The sequence below is a fragment of the Sphaerodactylus townsendi genome, linkage group LG09 (assembly GCF_021028975.2).
Source record: "Sphaerodactylus townsendi isolate TG3544 linkage group LG09, MPM_Stown_v2.3, whole genome shotgun sequence".
NCBI lineage: Eukaryota > Metazoa > Chordata > Lepidosauria > Squamata > Sphaerodactylidae > Sphaerodactylus > Sphaerodactylus townsendi.
The window spans coordinates 59,654,393-59,675,321 of NC_059433.1; the positions used below are offsets into that span (position 1 = coordinate 59,654,393).

The window sequence follows — 20,929 nt, forward strand, 5'->3', positions numbered from 1 at the left end:
CCCCTGGTCTCCCTGCTGGCTCCCTGTCTCCCGTAAGTGGGGCGTGGGGAGCCAGGGGTGTGTGGGAAGGTGGTCATGCCCCTGGGAGTAATTTAGCCCCTGCATGCCGCTGTACAAACTTCAAATAAGTTTGTCACAAATTCCTTTCTAAGAACATCAATGGGGAAGAGATCAGGAGGGATCTTTTACTAAACATACAAGTTAGCCTCACAAAACTACCCTGTTTCCCCGAAAATAAGACATCCCCTAAAAATAAGAAGTAGTAGAGGTTTTGCTGAAGTGCCACATATAAAGCATCCCCCGAAAGTAAGATGTAGCAAAGTTTTTGTTTGGAAGCATGCCTGTCAAACAGAACACCAGAGCATGCAGCTGTGGAGCAGAAAAATAAGACATCCCCTGAAAATAAGACATAGCGCATCTTTGGGAGCAAAAATTAATATGTTTGGGAGCAAAAATTAATAACTGTCTTATTTTCGGAAAAACACGGTACAGTACCCAAAGCTGTCACGAGAAGCTGTGATAAGTGATTTGAGGCAGGTGTAATATTCTGATGTTGTATTGGGGCTAAATTATGTTGTAGATCTGTAATCAGCTCTTCCAGCATAGAATTCATCCTTTAAAATGATCTGCCTAGAGGGAACTATTTGGATCCTAATGATAAGCTAAGGATCGCTTAATGCATCACACAGTGGCAAACCTTTGGTTGTCATCAAGTACACAAACTGTAGGCAATCCCAGCTCCCCTGACAAGTGCCATACATTTTGCACGTCTGAATCTCAATTCATAGGTTAGGTTTTCACAGATACACCTTAAAAATACAGCGTGTGAATCAGTCACAAATCCAGTTATTCTGGAAGATGTGTGTTCTTTACTGCTACAGCCTCTTCCAACCATATTCCTCTTTCTGTGGGAAGGGTTTTGCTTTGCCAGAAGTCTCACTTGCATATAGCAGAGAGTCCTCCATCACCCCAATGACCTATGAGCTGAGTTTTGCACTTTTAATGAGATATACAAACTTGAATGTTGGTCCCAAAGGCCTTAAGTTCACTACTTGGCATTCAGATGCTGATCTACAGCTGCAGCTAAAATAGATAACACATCCTGAAGATTGATTGATTGTCAGGGGCTCCAGTGTGCTGCTGCCCTTTTCCATTGTAGTGTCACTTGCTTCTCGGCACTCGAAGAGCACCAATCATTATCTGGCATTGTTGCTGTTGTTGTGGACACAGCTGTATTCTCCACTTTGTCTGTGTGTGTGTATTCATTTTTCTTTAGAAAAACACCTGATGCAGTTCAAAACAGAGTAGAAAGTATAGCTTTAATTGCATACATGCAAATACTAATTTCTATCATAAAAAACTAAAAGGGAGGGATATATGGGGCCCTTTCAGTCTAAGGACTTTTCCTCATGCACTGCTTACCACAGATTTTCCCAGTGGAAAATCTGTGGTCTTGGAAAATTTTTCTGTAAAATCATTCCAAACACTAGTTTCCCCCATCATTTTGGGTTTTTTCCCCACTTGTCTATTCAATTGTATTTATTCCACACCCTACTGCTGAAAATGTATTATCCTGATGATAGTGGAATGTCATCTGTGATGCAGAACAAACCTCCCCCTTTTCTTTGGGGAGAGGTGACAAACACCAATTCTGCAGAGCTTCAAACATTTTTACTGTGACAAATTTACTCACAGCTCTGCTTCAACAGTGAGTGCTGCGAGAGGTAGAGAGCCAGCCACAAATGGCGGCAGCAGCTTGCCTGCAGTGAAGATCCTTGTGCTTCAGTAACAAAGGAACCACATGGGTGTATTATGAGTGGACAAATCTGATATTTTAATCAGCTGGTGAGTTGTTGAGAAAATTACTGGTTTATCTTATCAAGGCAGCAAAGGGAAGTTCTTTCTGGCAAAATTTAACATGAATTCATTAATAAGACTAGGAATCACCCAGGCTGTTAGACACCAGATAGTCACCATTCACATACTACCAAATAGACACAGAAGCTTTAAACTGATGTGTTTAAAGAAAATGCTTTAAAATACAGGAAAATTTTCTATAACTACATTTTTCTGTTTCTTGACAGGGTCATTTCACAGTTCTTTATTCTCCCCACAATCTTCACAGGCCACCAGCTTGTTCCCTTTAATAGCAAACTTTATGGTTGGACCCATAAATAAGCAGAGGATGTCTTCATACTCCCTTGTGCCTAGAGAAATGTTTATTTCAAAATTAAAAAAGAAAAAGAATATTGTCCACCCCCGCCAGCATAAGGAGGTGGATAAGCACCACCCAGCTCAGCAGCACTCAACCCAGAAATACCTGCTCCCTGAAGAGCTGCACTGACCTAAATCTGGCCATCAGCCCAGCTTGGGGTGGGCTAGGGGCATTCACAGGGTTGGAGCTTTCAAGCTTGGAATGCCGACCTAGGGGTTTTGGACTTAATGCCACCCAAAGGGGTAGTGTAACTTCACGTAGCTTTATGGAGCACTTTCCAGGTGGCCAGGGAGCCTTGGTTTTGTTCTGCCTCTGGAAGCCCTCTGGAGGTGTCATGGTGGCAGAGCGATCCCCAGCCATGACAGCCTCTGGACTAGGCTACCAGTATCCTGAAAGCTATGACATCTGTACCCCAACACCATCCAAAAAATATCATCTTCCAGGCCTGTACTCTTATTGGGGCGAAGGGGGATCCCAATTGTATATTCCGCTTTCAGCGGTTTGTGTTCAATTTCTATTTGGAAGAGGCTTCTTGTGTGTCACATAGCAATTGCATTTCATAATCCCTCTTTTAGATGAACAGAAATTGGCAGTTTCACTCACAGCAGCAAAATGTATGTTAGGGGTGGGTACTGTCACTACTGGATGTTCTAAGCCTTATTGGGGGTGGGGGAGGAATTCACTATGAATTTTCAGTAGTACTGCCACAGCAAGCTACTGTGTACAACAACTATTGTTAGATAGGCATTAAAAAGAATCTTTATATTAATACCCATAAACCAAAATTATATTGCTAAACAAACTTACACCCCACTTTTCTCTCCAGTGGGGGTATAAAGCATCAGCTTACACAACATCATTCTCCCCTCCTCCATTTTAGCCTAACAAGAAGAACCCTCTGAGAAAAAGTAGGCCGAGACCAAGCATGAGTGGCCCAAGGTCACCCAGCAAGTTTCCACGGCAGAATGAAGATTCAAACCCAGGTCTCCCAGATCCTACTCTGACCATCAACCATGACACCATGCAGCTAAAAATGCCTTCCAAAACATAAAAAATCCCATGGGTCTTAAAGTTAATTAATGCCTTAATGTTAATGGCAAAATTAACATTGATTTTAATTGATTTGTATGCTCTCTTGTGCGCATCTTCCTTACTAGGTTTCTTAAAATTAGCAGATGGGAGAAAGAGGGACTAAATTTGTTACTACTTTCCAGTTTTGTCTGGGGTTCCATGTGAGCTCTTTTTATTTCTGATCATTTTTTGAAAGCTTTGAAATCCTCTCTACCTAGACTCCACTGTGTTCACTGCTGAATAGATGTGGCACTGATCTTTTTATTAGTCAGTAATGGATTTGGTTTGATCGCTTGACACAAGAACAATGGAAGGATAAACAATTCCATTTGTGGCCATGAAATTCCCCATCTGTTTAGCGTGTTTGTGTTCAGGAAGAAGTAGACAGAGACAAATGAACAAGCCAGCCACATCTGATGTTAATGGCATCAGTCATACAAGCAGAGCATGTGGCACAATAAATCAAAAACTAATTGAACTTTGAGCCAATTGTATCGACTGCTTTCTGAACATTTTAAATATGCCAGTATTTTCTAGAACAACAGCCATTCCCCCCTTATGCCATAATAGATTTGCTGCCATGGGACGATTTGGAGATCACCCTAGGAAGGTCAACAAGTGAGACAGATATTCACTAAAATTATTTTGATTTGACACTATATCCTGATTCACAATTTACAGTAAACACACATAAAATCTCTGTATACATATGCAGCTGAACATGTGATTTAAGCTCCACATTTATGCAGGTATTTAGCTACATTTATAAAGTGAATGTGCATGATCTCTTCAAACAGGGTTACCTATATACATGCAGGTCGTACATGTTCATTGTAACATGTGAATAAGACTTCTTACTGTTGTGTAAAAAAAATGCAAGAGCAGTCTTTGGTTAGTATAAGTGTTTTCCTTTAAACATTTGATTGCATCATGACAGTGGTGGCAACTTTCTCTTTCTGCGACAGGTGTCAGGGATCAGTGTTTCTGACCAACTAGTTTAATCCAGTGGTGGGATTCAGCCAGTTCACACCAGTTCGGTAGAACCGGTACCAAAATTTTTGTTGAGTTTGGAGAACCGGTTATTAAAAGTCACTTTCAGAGCTCCGGAGCAGCTGGGCGCCTTGCCACCCGACTGCTCTGAGGTGCTAAAAGCCCTGGAGCACCCTCTCCCAAGGGAACGAGGGGACTTTCAGAGCAGCTGTGGCAAGGCCCCATTGCCCCCCTCCACCCCACAAGAAGTTCCTCCGCAGCAGGTAAGTGGGTAGCAGGGGGGGGCCAGCGGAGGGGGCGGGGCGGGGTGGGGTGGGGCAAACCAGTTGTTAAATTATTAGAATCCCACCACTGGTTTAACCTATATAAAGTCAGATGAGGAGTGCATTTATAGGTATACATTGTAACTTCTCAAAAAGATTTATAAAATTGAATACACTCATTACTGTGATAATTGCTGAAAATTATAGCCTTAAAGTGAATTAGTTCTTAAGCACCTAAGCATCAAGGTGAAGGAATGACACAGTGATTTCAATGGGCTTTCCTCCTGAGTAAGTGGATGTAGAATTACAGCTGGAGTCTATTGGTTTTAGCAGGAGCTCAAGACATATCAGCAAATCAGGCCACCTATTAAAAGGGCTAAATGTAGGCTTGAAGTGCTTAAGAGCAAGTGTCTATATTTGAAAATGTTGATCTCTGTGCTGAAGGCCTGGGTATTATTGCAGCATTTTAACCCACTAGCTTATACAATTTTGTTTGCCTCACAGCCTGCATTAACTATTGAATACTTATTTTGTAGAAAGGAATATATCTGTTCCTTCATTAATAAAGTGCACCAAAAATATAACAATAAATACTAGCCAAAAAAAGCCTACCGTGTTTACGTCAATAATTTATTTGATCATTCACTATTTGCACACAAAATGCCCACATACCTTCAGTACTTCACCACTTATTATTCTTGAGGGTGCCTCTGCAAATTGTATGGTAATAAGAGGAGCTATGCAAATAAAATATTACTAGCATGGCAGTGGCTTTAAGGAACAGCTAAATCAAACCTTGGCGTGAGCAGAATTCATACAAAGGCAGACAAGGGTAGAAAATGTGGCGATGAAGAATATGGAATGAGATGAGATCACAGCATCAGTCTGTTCTTTGTGGACCTGGACAATGATCACGAAGCCAGATGGGATTAGTGAAACCTATTTACCAGAAGTTCAGAGCAGTTGTATGAAGCTCATAGGCAGCCTGGAGACAGAGGTGAAAAAATGCACCAGATTTACAGCTGCAGTGATGAAAATTTAGAAGTGTTTACTGTGATTTCATCCAAATGTGAGTACCAGTCAATCAAAGTTATTGTCAAGGCTTTAGGCTTTATTGAAATGGCATGGGTGGGTGGGGATCTTCACAGTGTTACATTCAGATGCATTCTCAGCTGCACTGTTCTGGCAGAGTAGTGATCCGTTTTTCCCCACTTTGCTAGAGGGAATACAGGCAAATATCTAAATGTTTCCAGAAGAATAAACAATGTGCAGTTGTAAGGTTTCACGTGGCTTTGCTCCTATATATTTGAGTGACCCTTAAGGTAATAAAACTTAATGTTAGGAATATAAAAAATGAGATGCAGGATAGTTAGATTCAGAATATGCTTCTGTTCAATTGTGTGTAGCCCATGGTCAAAGGAGGAGGTGTTTGCAAATGGGCTGAATGTATAGTTAAGCTTAGTGCTAGCCTGTCACAAAGAGCACAGTTTAGACAAAGATCCATATGCAGCCGCAATAACAATAATTTTTTAGCTCCTTAAGCCAAAAGAAAGAGTGAGGTATCTATGTGAAAAACCATGTAATCTAATTTTTCTCAGCAAATTCAGCCCATGGTACACAATTGTCTTTTTCCCATCACTAGAAAATTATGCAGATGGAATTGTCATTACGTTCACAAGAATATGCTATCTCTTGCTGCCACTATGTGGCTCATGGACTAAAACTTCCCAACTGAAACATTTAGGAGTGACTATATTTAATCCACAGTTAATTTTTAAAATTTTACAGTAATGTGTTTGCTTTCAGTTTCACCATCTTTTCATTCCTGACAGGGATATAACAGTAATCCAAGTTAGGGAATAGGCATGTCTATCAACATTCCATCTCACAGCAGACACATCACATATCCTTTTTTAAGGATCAAAAATTAAACTATAAAGAAATCTTTCCCCAGTTAGCCTCCACTGATCACCTCTCTCTCCCATGGCTAAGAAAAGTAGTCTGCTTTGTATTTTTATTATCTGACATTCTGAGGGAACGTATTCATACCAGTGAATTTGTCATATTAAAAAGTAACTCCCCCCCCCCCCCAAAAAAAAAAACTTTCTTCAAAGCCAAATCACCCTGGTGGACTTTTTCAGATTACTACAGATATTTTTTTCTGGCCAGGATCCTATGCCTTTAACAATTGTGAGACAGCAGGTATTCAAGGTGTATAATTTACCCAGCATATCTGCAGGACCACCTCTCTCAATATGTTCCCCAAAGGGTCCTTCATTCAGTGAATAACAATTTACTGATGGTCCCTGTCCTGAAAGCTGTCTGACTGTCCTCAACCAGGGCCAGAGATTGTTCAGCTCTGGTCCTGGCCTGGTGGAACTTCCTGTCAAGTGAGACCTGTGCTCTGTGAGACACATTACAGTTTCACAGAATTTGTAAGATGGAGCTGTTCCACTAGGCCTATGGCTGAGGGCTGCAATGGTATCTGTCTAGCTTCCCTTCCCACACTCTTTGTGGTACATGGATTATGTTGATTTGGGGGAGTGTCACTATTTATTATTAGATAATGATAATGTTTTCATCCCCTTTTGGTTGATATTAGTATATGATGCCAGGATGTTAACTGCAGAGACGTAGCAAGGGGGGAAAGCGCCCGGTGCACTGGTGCGTCTCTGCCCCAGAACGCCCCCGGAACACCCTCGCCACGCTCCCATAAGGGCACGTGCCCAGTGCGTCGCCCCCTTGGAACTACGCCTCTGGTTAACTGGAATTTACTGTTTAAAGATTTCATTGTTTGTATTGGGACTGACTGACTGTTGTAAGTCGCCCTGAGCCCATGTGGGGAAGGGCAGCCTATGAGCCAATAAAAATAAAGTTGCAAGTTGCATTTCTTCCTCTTCACATAACTATGAGAGGCACAGGTGACTTCCTAAGGGGAAGAAGGTGGCAGCCCCTTCTCTGGAAGCAGAGTTTGTACATTTATTTTAAATAGAAAGACTAGGAGTGAGAGAAGTCAGTAGTAAATCAAAGTCAAACACACTGACCCAGCTTGTAGGGAGCATCCTACAAAGTTGATGCTTGTAAGTAATAAAGAACTAGCCAAAGATAACATGACCACATGTAAGCAAAGGAGTATCTACCAGTAACCCCTGGCAAAAAAGGAGTCCTACAGCACTGCGACATGTCAAACTGCATCTGTTGTAATCCCGCCCTAAATTGCTAATAAAATGCTAGATCTCTGCCTCCTGTCCTGTCCCCTTAGCATAGAACTTAGTGAATTAAGAACAGACAGTGCCCCTGAGTACATGTTGACTTGAGTGCCATCCCCTTTAGCATGCAGAACCGCAGCCCTCCATATAAATCTCAGATTAGGAACCAATGCAGACTTGAACCCCATTCTGATCAGCCCATGGCAGCACTGAGCATTCCAAAAATGATAAATCGTGACCATAGGATGCAAATTTCCTGCTTGAGATTCCATCTTTTTGTTGTGTAAAACATACACAGAGCAGGCTGCAATTGTCCCAACACAGAAGAATGCTAATGTTACTTGAAGTGGTGGAAGTAACTCCCTTTAAAGTAGGGAATTAGCAAGAGAAGACTCTTGCCTTAGCAAAAGGTTGGGCAAACTCGAAACCTTGATTGCCTATGTATACCAAAGTCAGCTTTTACAAGAAACTTGCAGGAGAGTGAATAAAGTTTAACACTTTTATTTAGGGATAATGGGGGTACACGAGCACACAATAATCAAACCAGCAGAACACACACACTGTCCTAAGATAGAAGCAGTTGTGAGAGGATAGATCTGGAATACAGGAGACAATTGGAGAAGTAAGGATTACCATCACCTGATCTTGGAGCAGAATGGGCAGAGCTGAGCAACCTGCGCTTAGCTCTGGAAGGTCAATGTGTTGTGGAACAATATCACAGACAGAGAGGTTTCCAGAGATATTGAACATTGGCTATTGGAAGAGGGGGCTTCTTATGGGAAAAAAGGGCCCTCAGGGTTATGCCGAGGGACCATTAATCTCCCAGGAAAAAGAAGAGTCCTGCCTTTCTGGGGAAAGACAAGAGACAGACATCAACCTTAATGATTGAGTTGTTGATCTAATGGGTTGAGGCATCAGCTTAATGTTCCAAAATCAGGAGTGCCTTCAAGGGGGAAGGTAGCTGATGAAATTACAGCTATAGAACAATGGCAATGCAAATGAGGTGGTCAAAGGTATTAGAGGAAGAAGCATTGGGTTAGGAAAACACTGGACAGGCAAGCACATTAACACATCCATTGTCTTCATAGGGGTGTATGGTCCAGGGCTGGAGATGGGAATGCTTTCCAGGACACGGGCCTTGTGTTCATTAAATCCTGTCAGGAAGGATGTAGAGAAGCATTATGCAAAGCTGATATGGAAGGGGATGAGTCCAGACAAAGTTTTTCCTTGCTGTATTTCCTTGTGGGTACACAGAGCCAATACAAAGGCTCCGTGACTTTTCTCAGCAGTCTTTTCAAATTTCCTCTTAGATCAAACACTGAACTTACTCAGTTCCTTCAATTCATTCTGACAATATTTCTGTTTTGTTGTAGCATGTAGCCCCATCAGGAGAAAAGCCAAAAGTCCACAGTGCATCCTATCAAAAACGGTAAGAAAAAAAGAACCTTACAAATGTAGGCTTCTGTTGTTCTCACTCCCCGCTTCTCCCCTCCACACAACACTTCCTGCTGGTGGTGGTGCTGCCCCCAGAGGACACAGGCTTGTTATTTCCAAGCTCTCTTTATATCAATATCTCAAAAAATCAAGGGAATTAGAGATCAATGTTATGTGAATTAGCTTCTTTTCTGTTACTTGAAGCAGCTAGCAACATGGGGCGGGGCTAGGGGAAAGGTGTGCAAAGTAGCTTGAGAAAGAGGGAAGGCTGGCTGTGGGCAGAGGAAAGATCTCTGAGGCAAGTGCTCACTGGCAAATTTTCGCACTCTGGTGGCAAGCAAATTCAAAGTCACCCTAAAAATGGTCTCACTTGCTACAGAGAGAATAGAAAGTGAAAGTGAGGTTTGAGGAAACAGGTCCATACAAGAAATCTTGCTGAGATGGACATTTGCCCCCATCACACAGGAAGCACATTGTGCAGAATTGGTCATTAACAGCTCTTCAAAAACCAATTGGAAAAAAGGGGTGAATAGGAGCATATTATATATATACAATACACACACACACATTTCCCAATTTTCTCTAGAAACTAAACTTGACGTTGCTTATGTACCAATCCTTAAAATAATATAATAAAAATTAAAATACAACACAAATATTATAAGAGCAAAGAAAGCCAGTCCCACAAAACCCAGTAAAAATATTTAAGAGGTCACTAGATCAATCAAGACCCCAATTTCCAGGCAATTTCAAATGCTTGTTGACAAATCTTGCTTAGCACAGTTACATGAAGTGCTGTAAATTGCACATCTTCCTCACCCCCTCTAACTATTCTGAAGTGTCAGAGCAGCAACAAAAGAACCCCTGGCTAATGACAGAGATCTTGCCTCTTTACAGGATAGCATTATTATTGAAACTTGGGGTGACCACCAGTGGTGGGATCCAAAAATTTTAGTAACAGGTTCCCATGGTGGTGGGATTCAAACTGTGGCGTAGTGCCAATGGGGCTGGGTGGGGCACGACGGGGGCGTGGCCGGGCATTCCGGAGGCGGGGCATTCCTGGGTGGGGCTGTGGCAAGGACGCAGCCGCTGCGCTGGTCCTTGGGTGGGAAACGAATGCACGCAGGCGCAGGCTGCCACGCACGCCGGTGCACCTCCTGCTAGACTGCTTCAAGTTCTGCGCGCTACTGCTGAGAGGAGGGGCGTAACTAAGGCAAAAATCACATGGCAAAATCACCAATTAGTAACCCCCTCTCGGCACACACAAATAATTAGCAACCTACTCTTGGGAACCTGTGAGAACCTGCTGGATCCCACCTCTGGTGACCACCAAAGTTGCCACATAGATGTATATGGGAAAAGACTGCCTCTGAGGTATCAAGGTCCCAGATTGTGAAAAACTTTAAAGATTAAAACCAGCTGAACAGAACATGGAAGTAAATGAGCAGCTAGTGAGCAGCTGAGCCCTTCGGGGGAGGGCGGTCTGTAAACCCAATAAATAATAAAATAATAATAATAATAGTACAGAGATCAAAGAATCGTAATGACGTACACTGTCCTGTTCATCATCATTTGCCAATGGAAGTTTGCATATAACTGGGAAGAGATGCCAAGGTACATTTTTTTCTCTCCAATGCAGAGAAGGGGGGAAAAAACTCTTTACAAAATGCCTCCATACCTGTTATTAGAATTGCAACTCTGCCAGGGATGACACGAGGTCTTCCACTCTAATAATCTTGATAGATTCACTCATTTAATCCTAGACAATGATAAAAATAGCAGTCATTTGGAAACCTGCCAGACTCTTCCACAGCCATAATACTTGTGTGAGCTGGGACAGTGTTAAGTGCTACACAGTCATATGACCAACCCTATGAATTAGCCTCAGATGCCTCTCCATTAACTATTTCCTTGCTGCAATCACTTTTAAAGAATACCCATCTCCGTTCTCATAACTGGAAATTGCTAAATAATCAGTCTTCAACAAAGCATGGCATCTATTCTTTGAGTTATCACTGCTTATGTGTGCTCTCGCCTGATAAATTTCTTTACAAAGTCTTTAAAATATATGAGATTGAAGTCTTTTAAAGGACAACTATAAGAAGAAGAAAAACCAGTATCTCCATTAAAGTCAATGAACAGATACTCTTTTAATGGTGCTTAATGCTTTGTCCCCAAAGGGGGCAACATCACAATGAGATAACAGTTTCTTTTTCATCATTATATCCATACTAAGCAACTGCTCAGTTTTCTCTCCTATCAACATTAATTGGTCTTAGAAGTGCTTAACTCACTTACCCTGTAAGCTGTGGTACTTTTTTTTTTAATGAAAAGTATTTCTCTGAAAAAGTAAAGAAAGATAATGAATAGCTTTATAGTAAAATTAATTTTCCTTAGCCTTCTGGAATTAACAAGTTGTTTGCTTCAAGAGGAACTTTTGTAATGTGGTAATGGTGTACACTATTCTCATTTCTCCACTCTGGTTTCTGGGCAATTTGGCCACAGTTTGTACCAGTGTTGGGCAAAATTGAATTGGATACCACTGAGCCATTCCATTACCTGAGACTCAGCATGGTGTAGTGATTAGTTTGCCAGGCATACCCCTTCAGCCTAAGCTTCTGCTAGAGTTACTGTAGTAAGGATAAAATGGAAGAGGAGAGATATTGGAAGGTAATTGGGATCCTTGCCGGGGTGGGGCAGGGGGCAGCCTGGGGTATGAATAAATAGCTACATAAATAATTATAAATTAACGAGATAACCACAGCATTTTCCTCCAGTGAAAGGAGATTTCCACTGATGCAAAAGCCTTGTCTGCCAATGGAAGAGCCTCTTGCATCAATGTATGCGCCTTGAATCAGAGGACGGCACTGCCAATAGTGGAATGGATCCTTAGGGATCAATCCAGTGTTTCATGTATTGGTTTTGTGGGAAATGACTTGAAGCAAGATGGGGGAAAACATGTTTAGCAGGGCTCTATATTTCAGGTCTCCCCAACAGAGGAACAAGTTAACCCAGCAAAAGGAATAAATAGCTGCTGAAACAGTAATTAAATACATGTGGGTGGATTCTGCACAGCATATTTATAACAGGTTGCAGTTGTTATAAATGAACCCATTTTCCTTTTTTCCATTAGCATGCATGCCCTTTACACATTCAAGAAGCAATTGGAGCCCATAGAAACAATTTGGGTTGATTTCGCACTTTCACACGGAGATGTTCTCTTTTTAAAAAATTTCCTGCAATGCATGCATAGCTGAGAAGGCATGCAGAAACGAACCCCCACAGCCATGCCAATTGTTCCACAAACCAATTGGCTGTATATGTTCAACACACAAAATAAACAAAAAAGAAATGGAGACTTTCCTTCAATGGCCTTCAATGGCATGTGTTGCTGTAGATCCATGACTGAAATGGCAGTCATTCTCGCTGCCACAGGGAGATTTGGGGGGATTTGGGGGGATGCTTGGGTGATTTTGTACACTGTTGGGTGCTCAGAGAATCTGCCCACAATGTGCTGGGCAAACTTCACAGAATGGCAAACAGTGAGAAACCTAAAGGTAAATGGGAGGAATGGAGGGAAATAAAGCATCTCCTGCCTGTTGTGTTCGCACAGGAGAACCTCCAACCTAGGACTGTGCAAAAGGATTGCTGGTTTAGTGATTTTTGAACATCCTGGGTTGAGGAGAATAAAATGGCCCTAACTCATTTTGGGAATGGGATCTGTATGAAGTCCCTCCCACCAAAATGGTTTTTATAATGTCCTAAAGACATTACATTTGGCCTGGGTTGAATCCATCAGAGAGAGTTGCTCAGTTATGCTGCTTACTTGGAACGCCTCTGCAGTTCATCTGAACAGCTGGCAGACTCATATTTGTAGCTGTGGTACAATTAGAAAAGAAAAGTGACTTCAAGATTATCCTAGAGATTTACCTTGAGTGTTCAGAATGACCTGAAGAAGCATGACCCACATAAGTCGTCCAGACTTATCCCAGCATGGCATGACGCCATTATGGATACAAGTAATTCACTCACATTTCTAATCCTTTAAAGTATTATTGATATAAGAAGCAACCACATACCATAGTTGGGGGTCTGTATCAACTACAAGACAAGCTCTCTCTCTATGTATATGTGTGTGTGTGTGTGTAACCTAACCAATAAATGGCTAAGCAATGGAATGTCACAATGATGAACCCTCCACCAATCAGCAAGCAGGACTCATTGATGGACAACATTCCATCCCCCACCCACCTTCCCCAAACCCAAGAGCAAGCCTGGTTCTGTTGGGTTCCTCAATACCATCCCAGTCCCCCCACCTTCCCACAACCCCCAGAAGCTTATCCCACTGGTGGAGCAGTGATGCATTGTGCCCGTTGCTCCACCAGCTCTGGCAAAGCCCTCCTGCTTCCCCCATTCCAACAAGCCATCCCAACTGGTGGAGAAGTAGTACCTGGGTGCCCACTGCTCCAACAGTCTGCAAAGCCCTCCTAGCCAGGCTGGCTAGAGGACCAGCAGCACCTTGAAGACCACTACTCTACTGGTCCACAAAACCCTCCCAGTTCTCCCCACCCCAATACTCACCTTTCCACTCTCCCCCCACCCTAAGCCTCACCTTCCAACCCTCTCCCACCCCAAGCCTAATTTTCCAACTCTCCCCCCACCCCAAACCCCAACCCTCTCCCACCCCAAGTCTCATCTTTCAACCTCAGCCCCACTCAAGGCCCTACCTTTCCACCCTCCTTCCACCCTCCTTCCACTCTCTCCCACCCTTCCCAATCCTCATCTTCCCACCTACCACAACCCACAACTTTACGACCTCTCCCACGTCCCACCCCCAACCCACAGACTTGGGACCAGGTAGGTTGGAAGCATAGTTTTGGGAATGGGGAAGGTACTACAGCCCCAGTAAAGCCCATTGAAGGGGGAAATGCTTTCTCCCCACTCTTTCATAGGGTGCACTGCATCTCCCCCACATCATCTGCTTCTAGTCTCTTTATATTCTGGAAAAAAAACATATATTGTTCATCTCTGTCATAATGCCCTTCAGATCAGCTCTGATCTGTGAGACTACTTTTGAAGACTTTATAAAAAATATTCATTGCAGAGAACTTAATCTGTAATCTTGCTCTGCATACATTCTTCAGGGGTTGGATGAGTAGATACTAGAGACCCAACTTTTCTTGTTTGGATGCCTCTTCCTCTTCCACAAAAATAAGTTATAGTTTGTGATTTCTACACTAGGTGCCATCACCTTTGGAAGTCTTTCTGGTGGCAGAAGACTATGGAATACCCTCCCCTGCCAGATACAGCTGGTGTTTTTTTGGGAATGTGGTGAAAACTTTCTGTCTTCAAATAGACATTCATACTAACCTCAGTGGCTTTAAAGTGTTTGTTCTAAAAACTGCAGGTCTGTGTTTATGTGATTTCCATATTTTTATTTAAAAATTTTACATTGCTTTTACTTACATTTAAATTGTTTCAGCAAGTTTTATCTAACTCTAAGCTGTAAGTGACTCTAAAAGTATTCTAAAGTGTTCTAAAAGTATTCATTTAAAATGTTTACTCAGCCTTTCAATACAAGCACCACAAAGCTTGTATTGAAAGGCTGAGTAAACATTTTAAATGAATACCTTTAGAACACTTTATTGTTCCCTTCACTTATACTGTACCTTCTTGTTATCAGCACTGTTATTGATTTTTCACAAAGATCATACAAATGTTTAACATTTTGGTTTACTAACAAAGAGGCTGGCAATCCAGCACTATTACAGTCACTTACAAGTTATTCTATAGATTCATTCATTGAACATCCATAGCACACAGGTAATGAGACAGTGTCATCTCCTTCCCCATAGGTGGTAGCAGTGCCTGACTATCATTCTCAGGGGACGGATGAATTGCTGTCACATCAAGGTGATGTCATTCAAGTTGTTTACAAAAATAAAGAGGGGCCAGATTTCAGCCATCTACAGAACAGACAGAAAGGATTCTTTCCTAAACCTCTCAAATGCCCTGAAACACACAGTAAGTCCCTAGAAATTAAGCAGTAACTAGAATTTTGTAACTGTTCCAAAAGGGTGAACATATTAATCTTTTTTTTAAAAAAAGAGAGAGAATCCTGTTGCTCCCTACAGACTAAAGGCTAGATCCCACAAAACGTGTGGACAAGGCACCCAGAAGTCGATCTTTCTCTACCTTCTCCTTCCTCCAGCACCCTCCCCAAAACCATTGCTGGGGGTGACAGGACCTTTGCCATGCATCGTTATAGATGATGACAATTAAGAGCGGAAATTGGGAGAGAGTGGAACCGCAGTCAAGGAAATCTGGCACCCAGCACTTCCTCTTCCTCAAGCAGAGTCTTCAGATGCTCCCTGGTAGACAACTGAAAGGAACAACAATTTTGCTTGACTCACTGTTCTCGCTGCAGTTCTTCCATCTTATTTCTTGGCTTTTTGTCCATGAGGCTCCACCATCCTCTGTGGTGCCACAGAGAGCTATTTGGGCCAGGCAGGGAAGGTTTGCTTTGTGCTCAAGGTACCCAAGCTCAACCATAACAAATTAATTGTGGCATACATGAACAAATAGAACACAAATGATGTACTAACTTCTTTTGAAAAAGGTAGTTTTTGATAACGATCCCCACAAAACTAAGATTATGGTAATCATGTCATAGGATATTAACCTGTAAAAAATAAACTGAACTGAGAATAATTGTGCCTGTTTTGAACAGCATTAAAGGCTATATAGCATTCAAGCATCTTTGTAAAAAATATAGAACAAGGTCCAAATATCACAGAATCATAACCATCCCTTTTTTGACCTGGCAACTCTTGTTCAGAACAGGAAGGGAAGATTCAGCCAGTCTTTACTTTCACCAGTTAGGAAATATAACATTAAGACTTTTCATTCCTCAAAAGTCTTATACTGTAGCAGCTCTCAAGACATTTAAGATTTCACACACACAGAAACAAAAACATTAATTTCCCCCTATATTGTACATTGCAGCAGAAATATCTAAGCAACAGACCTTCAGCTGTGGCATTAACCAGTCATATGTAAAGTCTTTGGTAAGTAATACAAAGCCAGCTTTGTTTACCAACTTTGATTATTGTTATAGCCTGCGTGGGAGAGGTTTAGAACAAGAGTTAATGGAACAGCCTCAGTCCTTTCCATATGTATTATGTTCATTTTGGTTGGATTGTCCTTCCAATAGAGATACAAGAAGAAAATGGTACACTTAAGAGATAAGATTGCAACTGTCGGACCCAGAGAGGGCTTATTAAAATAACTTTAAAGAATATCTGAATGCATAATATTCTAAAGAATATCTGAGATTCCTACACGCACTATCCCTTGCTAAACTGTTTTTGCAATGTCTCTCCAAAGTCAGTAAGCATAAAGATAGCAGTAACAAAGATTTAAGTTTCTGAGAACAAGGGGTGGCCATGTTAAATGTTGTCCACTCCCATTCTTAACTGCTCTCTAGTTAAATAACTTCGGATGAATATACAAAAAGATATACATAGGGGCCAGCATTTGATACCTGCCAAGTTTATAACTGCTAAAATTTATAAGTGCTAAAATTCCTTCTTTGACCCAGTTATCAGAAATACAGTCACACTGATGTTCCATTGCATCTTATAACTTTGTGCCAGGTTTATGGACATTTTTCATTCCCATATTATTTAGCAAACTCAAGCATCTCCTAGATCCCATCACAATGCAAAGTGGATTACAACCTCCGACCCGGCAATAAGGGATAGTGTTGGAGAACAGTAAGTTTTTAATTAGTATTACTCTCTTTAAAACATATTTCCTTGGGAGTATCTCAGAGTATATCTGCACTAGAAAAGTATGTTTATACCAGGCTAAAAGTCATGTGTGTCCCCTCCAGTCTTGGGAATTGTTCTTTGGTGAGGTGTGCAGAGAATTCCACTAGAGAGCCCCCTCTTTCAGAACTGCAGCTTCCATGTTTGATAGCTTCCAGAGTAACCTTCCTTCCATCCCACCTTTCATCTTTTTAAATTTCTGTTTTTCCCCTCCCCCACTTTTGAGACTAACTTTTGAGACTAAGGCTTGAAATCATCTGTAATGTTGGCTGCAAGTTGACTAGCAACCACACCCCACCAGATGGCCAAAGACCTCACAATGTAGTCTTGTGAAATCATAATGGTGCATTTTTCATAGCATGCTATTTTTTTTAAGTTTTTCTAAACCTGCCTTTTTCACATTTCATATTTTTATGCAAACTTGGAATTTCCACAAGGATTGTGGAACAATGCACTATTTCTGTTCATAGTCCCATTTTGTAGAGGTTCTGATCCATGCTCTATGGCTCAGTTCAGAACTGGATATAAGCCAAAAACACGATTCACTAAAAAATAGAACACTTGGCAATGACTCACTTCCAACCAATCGCCACGTGTTCCATCACTCCCACCCGGTCTCCCATGGAAAGAACAAGCAGGGCCAGGTGGGGCCGAAGTGGCAAGGTGGCCTCCCATCTGCCCCGGCACCAGCCTCCCACCTGGCCTCGCACCAGCCCACCCAGTCCCCCTCCCACCCTCCCTCATAAATCTAGATTTAAATCCCTCCCAATTAAATTAAGTGTCTCCTGAGACTGAATGCTGGAAGTGACTCTGGGTCTGACTGCAGAGGTGAGCACTGTGCCAAGGACGGCAGTAGGGGACAACCAACAACCCTGCTGAGGTTGGGCAGAAGTAGGCAGGCTAGCACTATGCCAACAGTGGGGGCCAGGCAAGCAGAGCATCAGTGATGGGGTGGAAGTGAGCCGACAGCCAACGATTCCAGGGGGGAGTGAACAGACAGTCAACGATACAGAGGGGAGGCATCCAGCCAAAATAAAAGATAGGCAGTAGAGAAGATAAAGCTTGGCAGGGGAGAGAAGAAGAGATGAAAAAGGAAAATGGAAAGGGGGAGATGGGGAAATAATAAGGATGAGTGATTGGGAACAGAGGCAGAAAGAGAGTTTCCCCAGAAATACAACTTATGTTCAGAGTACAGATCCAGCCTCACTACTGCGCCCACCACCAATAGCTGTCTAGAGCCCTCTCTTTATTGCTTACCACAGTGGGCTTTACTGCTAGTAATTATATATTACTTTAAAACAAACATGTAAAGCATCAAATAAATGAGCAAACCCCTCATAGTTACTCTGAACGAAAATAAGAATGAATCTGCCTAACCTCTCCCCATTTCAGTTCTAGGTATGCAAAGCTCTCGTGTAAAAATACTGAAGATGACACAGCCCTCACTCATAAGACTGAAGCGTCATTACCTTTGACGGGGGGTGCTTTGCATGGCACACCCAGCCTCCTGAGAAAAATATGGATGAAGCATAAAAAGAAGGCCGAATATCTGGGGGCCACCAATGGTGCCTTTGAGGCAGACTGAGAAGTCTTAGCCTTGCTGCTTTCACAGGATTGAGGTTCCTATGAGAGAACTTATCCATTAATGAATGAAGTGCTGCTCATACGTGTCCACACAAATATTTTTTGTCCAATTGGCAGAAGCAAACAGACTAAAAACAAGGTGCCCAGGAGAGCAGGAATCAATACAAACAGCCTGATGAATATATTTTCTCATTTTTGATGTCCATGAATTTGTTAACAGATTTGGCTAAGATCATGAATCAACACATTGTTTTTTTTCTGTCCTGCTTAGTTTGGATTCATCAGGTAGCTGGGTTCAGAAAACTAACTTTCTTCTTAATAGACCCCACATCCACTACTGTGTGCCAGTAAAGTACAGCCCTGTCGGTTGTTGCCATTCCTGACAAAAGGTTGTGGTTTTCAGCCTTTCTGTGTCCAGGGTAGCTTTTTTGCATTTCCTTGTTTGCAAAGAAAACCCATGTATGTTGCAACAGCTTTTCTAGAGAAACATTCTGTTCACATGGTGTTCGGGCCAGGTCTACTGGACTTCTCCATTGTCCTGTGTAAAGAGGTTGCAATGCCAAAATATACCCAATATCTAGAATACAGTTTGAAAAGCTCTGCTCTAAGCCAAGCCCAACTATCTTCTCTCTCTCTCTCTCTCTCTCTCTCATTCTCAAGTACAAGACTTAAAAATAACTCAAAGACATATATAGCACTCTGTGCAGACACATATATCTGAAACCTGGCCACCTGAAACAGTGATCTTTAAAACCACTGAGGCGTAACATAGTGACTAGTTATCAGGAAAGCCTTCTAACTTCAGAGGTCTTTAGTATTTGGCTATAGAATAGTTTTAAAAGTATAAAGAAGGGGAAGTGCCTGCGACTATGTCTTCTCCACAACTATCACAGTGTTTTTTTAAAAATCATATTTCCCCCTAATTTATTTAATTTATAACTGAGATATATCTGACAAGATTTTCAAAAAAAATTATAATTTAATTTATATTGTTTGACAATGTTGAAACCACTTCTTAAATGTAGCAAGCGTCTCTTTTATGGTTCTAAATAAAATTTGTCTTCTTCTGCAATAAATTTCATAGGACTCTTTGCCGGGTGAGTAGGGAGGGAGGGAGGGAGGGATTGCTGTATCTGAATTTACTAGGAAAAAAGGAGTGGAAGAAAATGTAAAAATACAAAGTTATTTCCTCCCTTGGACATTTTTACTACATTTTTCATCATACTTCCAATAGCTCTTTCTCAAAGTTATTGCACAACTACTATGATGCTGGCTGGTGTACGTTTCAGTTTACTGGAGTGCTGGTTTACATATAATGGGACAGTTTCAACTGTCTATGACTGCCAACCTCAAGGTGGGGCCTAGAGTTTTCCCATAATTACAACTGGTCTCAACATTTTTTTTCAAAGCCTTTATGGGCATATAAAAAAATTACAAATCACAGCCTAAAATATATAATTATGTATAAAATCAATCAGACTCTCACTGGTGCTTAATGGTTGCATACCCGCATTTCATTCTGAAGCATTAATTACATCAAAGAAGAAGAGTTTGAAGAAGAGTTTGGATTTATATCCCTTCTTTCCTGTAGGAGACTCAAAGGGGTTTACAATCTCCTTGCCCTTCCCCCCTCACAACAAACACCCTGTGAGGTGGGTGGGGCTGAGAGAGCTCCGAAAAGCTGAAGAGAAATGTGGCTACCATTTTACAGAAAGCTTCATTTGAACAGTTTAAAAGAAAGTAAAAAAAATTGGTCATCCGAAAACCCCTCACACTTTGATAACACTTGATACCAGTGTTTACTTCTTATGGAGGCCTTTTGGGGGCAATAAAAAAGAGAATGCACTAAAGTTTCTATTTGGCCTCCTTCATATGAGCAAGTTCTCTCATCCATTTGTTTCATTTGATACCTTCCTTGCAACATAGCCAATGGAATTACATTAAATCTGGCCATAGCTAGTGCATGTCTCAGATTTGGATCTTTTAATATTTGGATATATGGTGACTTACAACCGCTTTCACCTACAATTGATAAATTTATTGGTGAGCATGTTTGAAAAAAAAACTGGTCTTAATGCTATATAGAACAGTTCTCCTTGAGATAATTGCAGCTTCAGAGAATACACTATGGTATATCAGAAGAGTTGGTTTTTATACCCTGCTTTTCCCTACTTTTTAAGGAACCTCAAAGTGACTTACAATTACCTTCCCTTCCCCTCCTCACAACAGATACCTTTTGAGGTAGGTGGTGGTGAGAGAGTTCTGAGAGAAATGGGGCTAGGCCAGTGGTGGCAAACCTATGGCACGGGTGCCAGAGGTGGCACTCAGAGCCCT

At 41.7% G+C, this 20,929-nt stretch overlaps 1 protein-coding gene across 2 annotated transcripts; it reads left to right on the plus strand.

Moving 5' to 3' along the window:
• The first annotated feature begins 5,439 nt into the window (after positions 1 to 5,439).
• On the plus strand, positions 5,440 to 19,264 carry VXN (vexin). 2 transcript variants are annotated; one of them, XM_048507181.1, is made up of 6 exons: positions 5,440 to 5,608; positions 9,122 to 9,177; positions 15,038 to 15,206; positions 16,188 to 16,249; positions 16,872 to 16,957; positions 18,404 to 19,264. In XM_048507181.1, the coding sequence occupies exons 1-6, from the start codon at positions 5,545 to 5,547 to the stop codon at positions 18,594 to 18,596; spliced, it is 630 nt and encodes a 209-aa protein (XP_048363138.1). In that variant the 5' UTR covers positions 5,440 to 5,544; the 3' UTR covers positions 18,597 to 19,264. The 2 variants fall into 2 exon arrangements, with proteins under 2 accessions (XP_048363138.1, XP_048363139.1); XM_048507182.1 differs by having other exon boundaries at positions 15,038 to 15,095.
• The last annotated feature ends 1,665 nt before the right edge of the window (positions 19,265 to 20,929 follow it).

What these genes read in the sequence shown, in the direction of transcription:
- VXN (XM_048507181.1), top strand. Translation starts at nt 5,545, where the DNA reads ATGCACCAGATTTACAGCTGCAGTGATGAAAATTTAGAAGTGTTTACT. An exon ending in TACTGTGATTTCATCCAAAT is followed by an intron (nt 5,609 to 9,121) that starts GTGAGTACCAGT and finishes GTTTTGTTGTAG; the next exon opens with CATGTAGCCCCATCAGGAGA. An exon ending in AGTCATATGTAAAGTCTTTG is followed by an intron (nt 16,250 to 16,871) that starts GTAAGTAATACA and finishes CATATTATTTAG; the next exon opens with CAAACTCAAGCATCTCCTAG.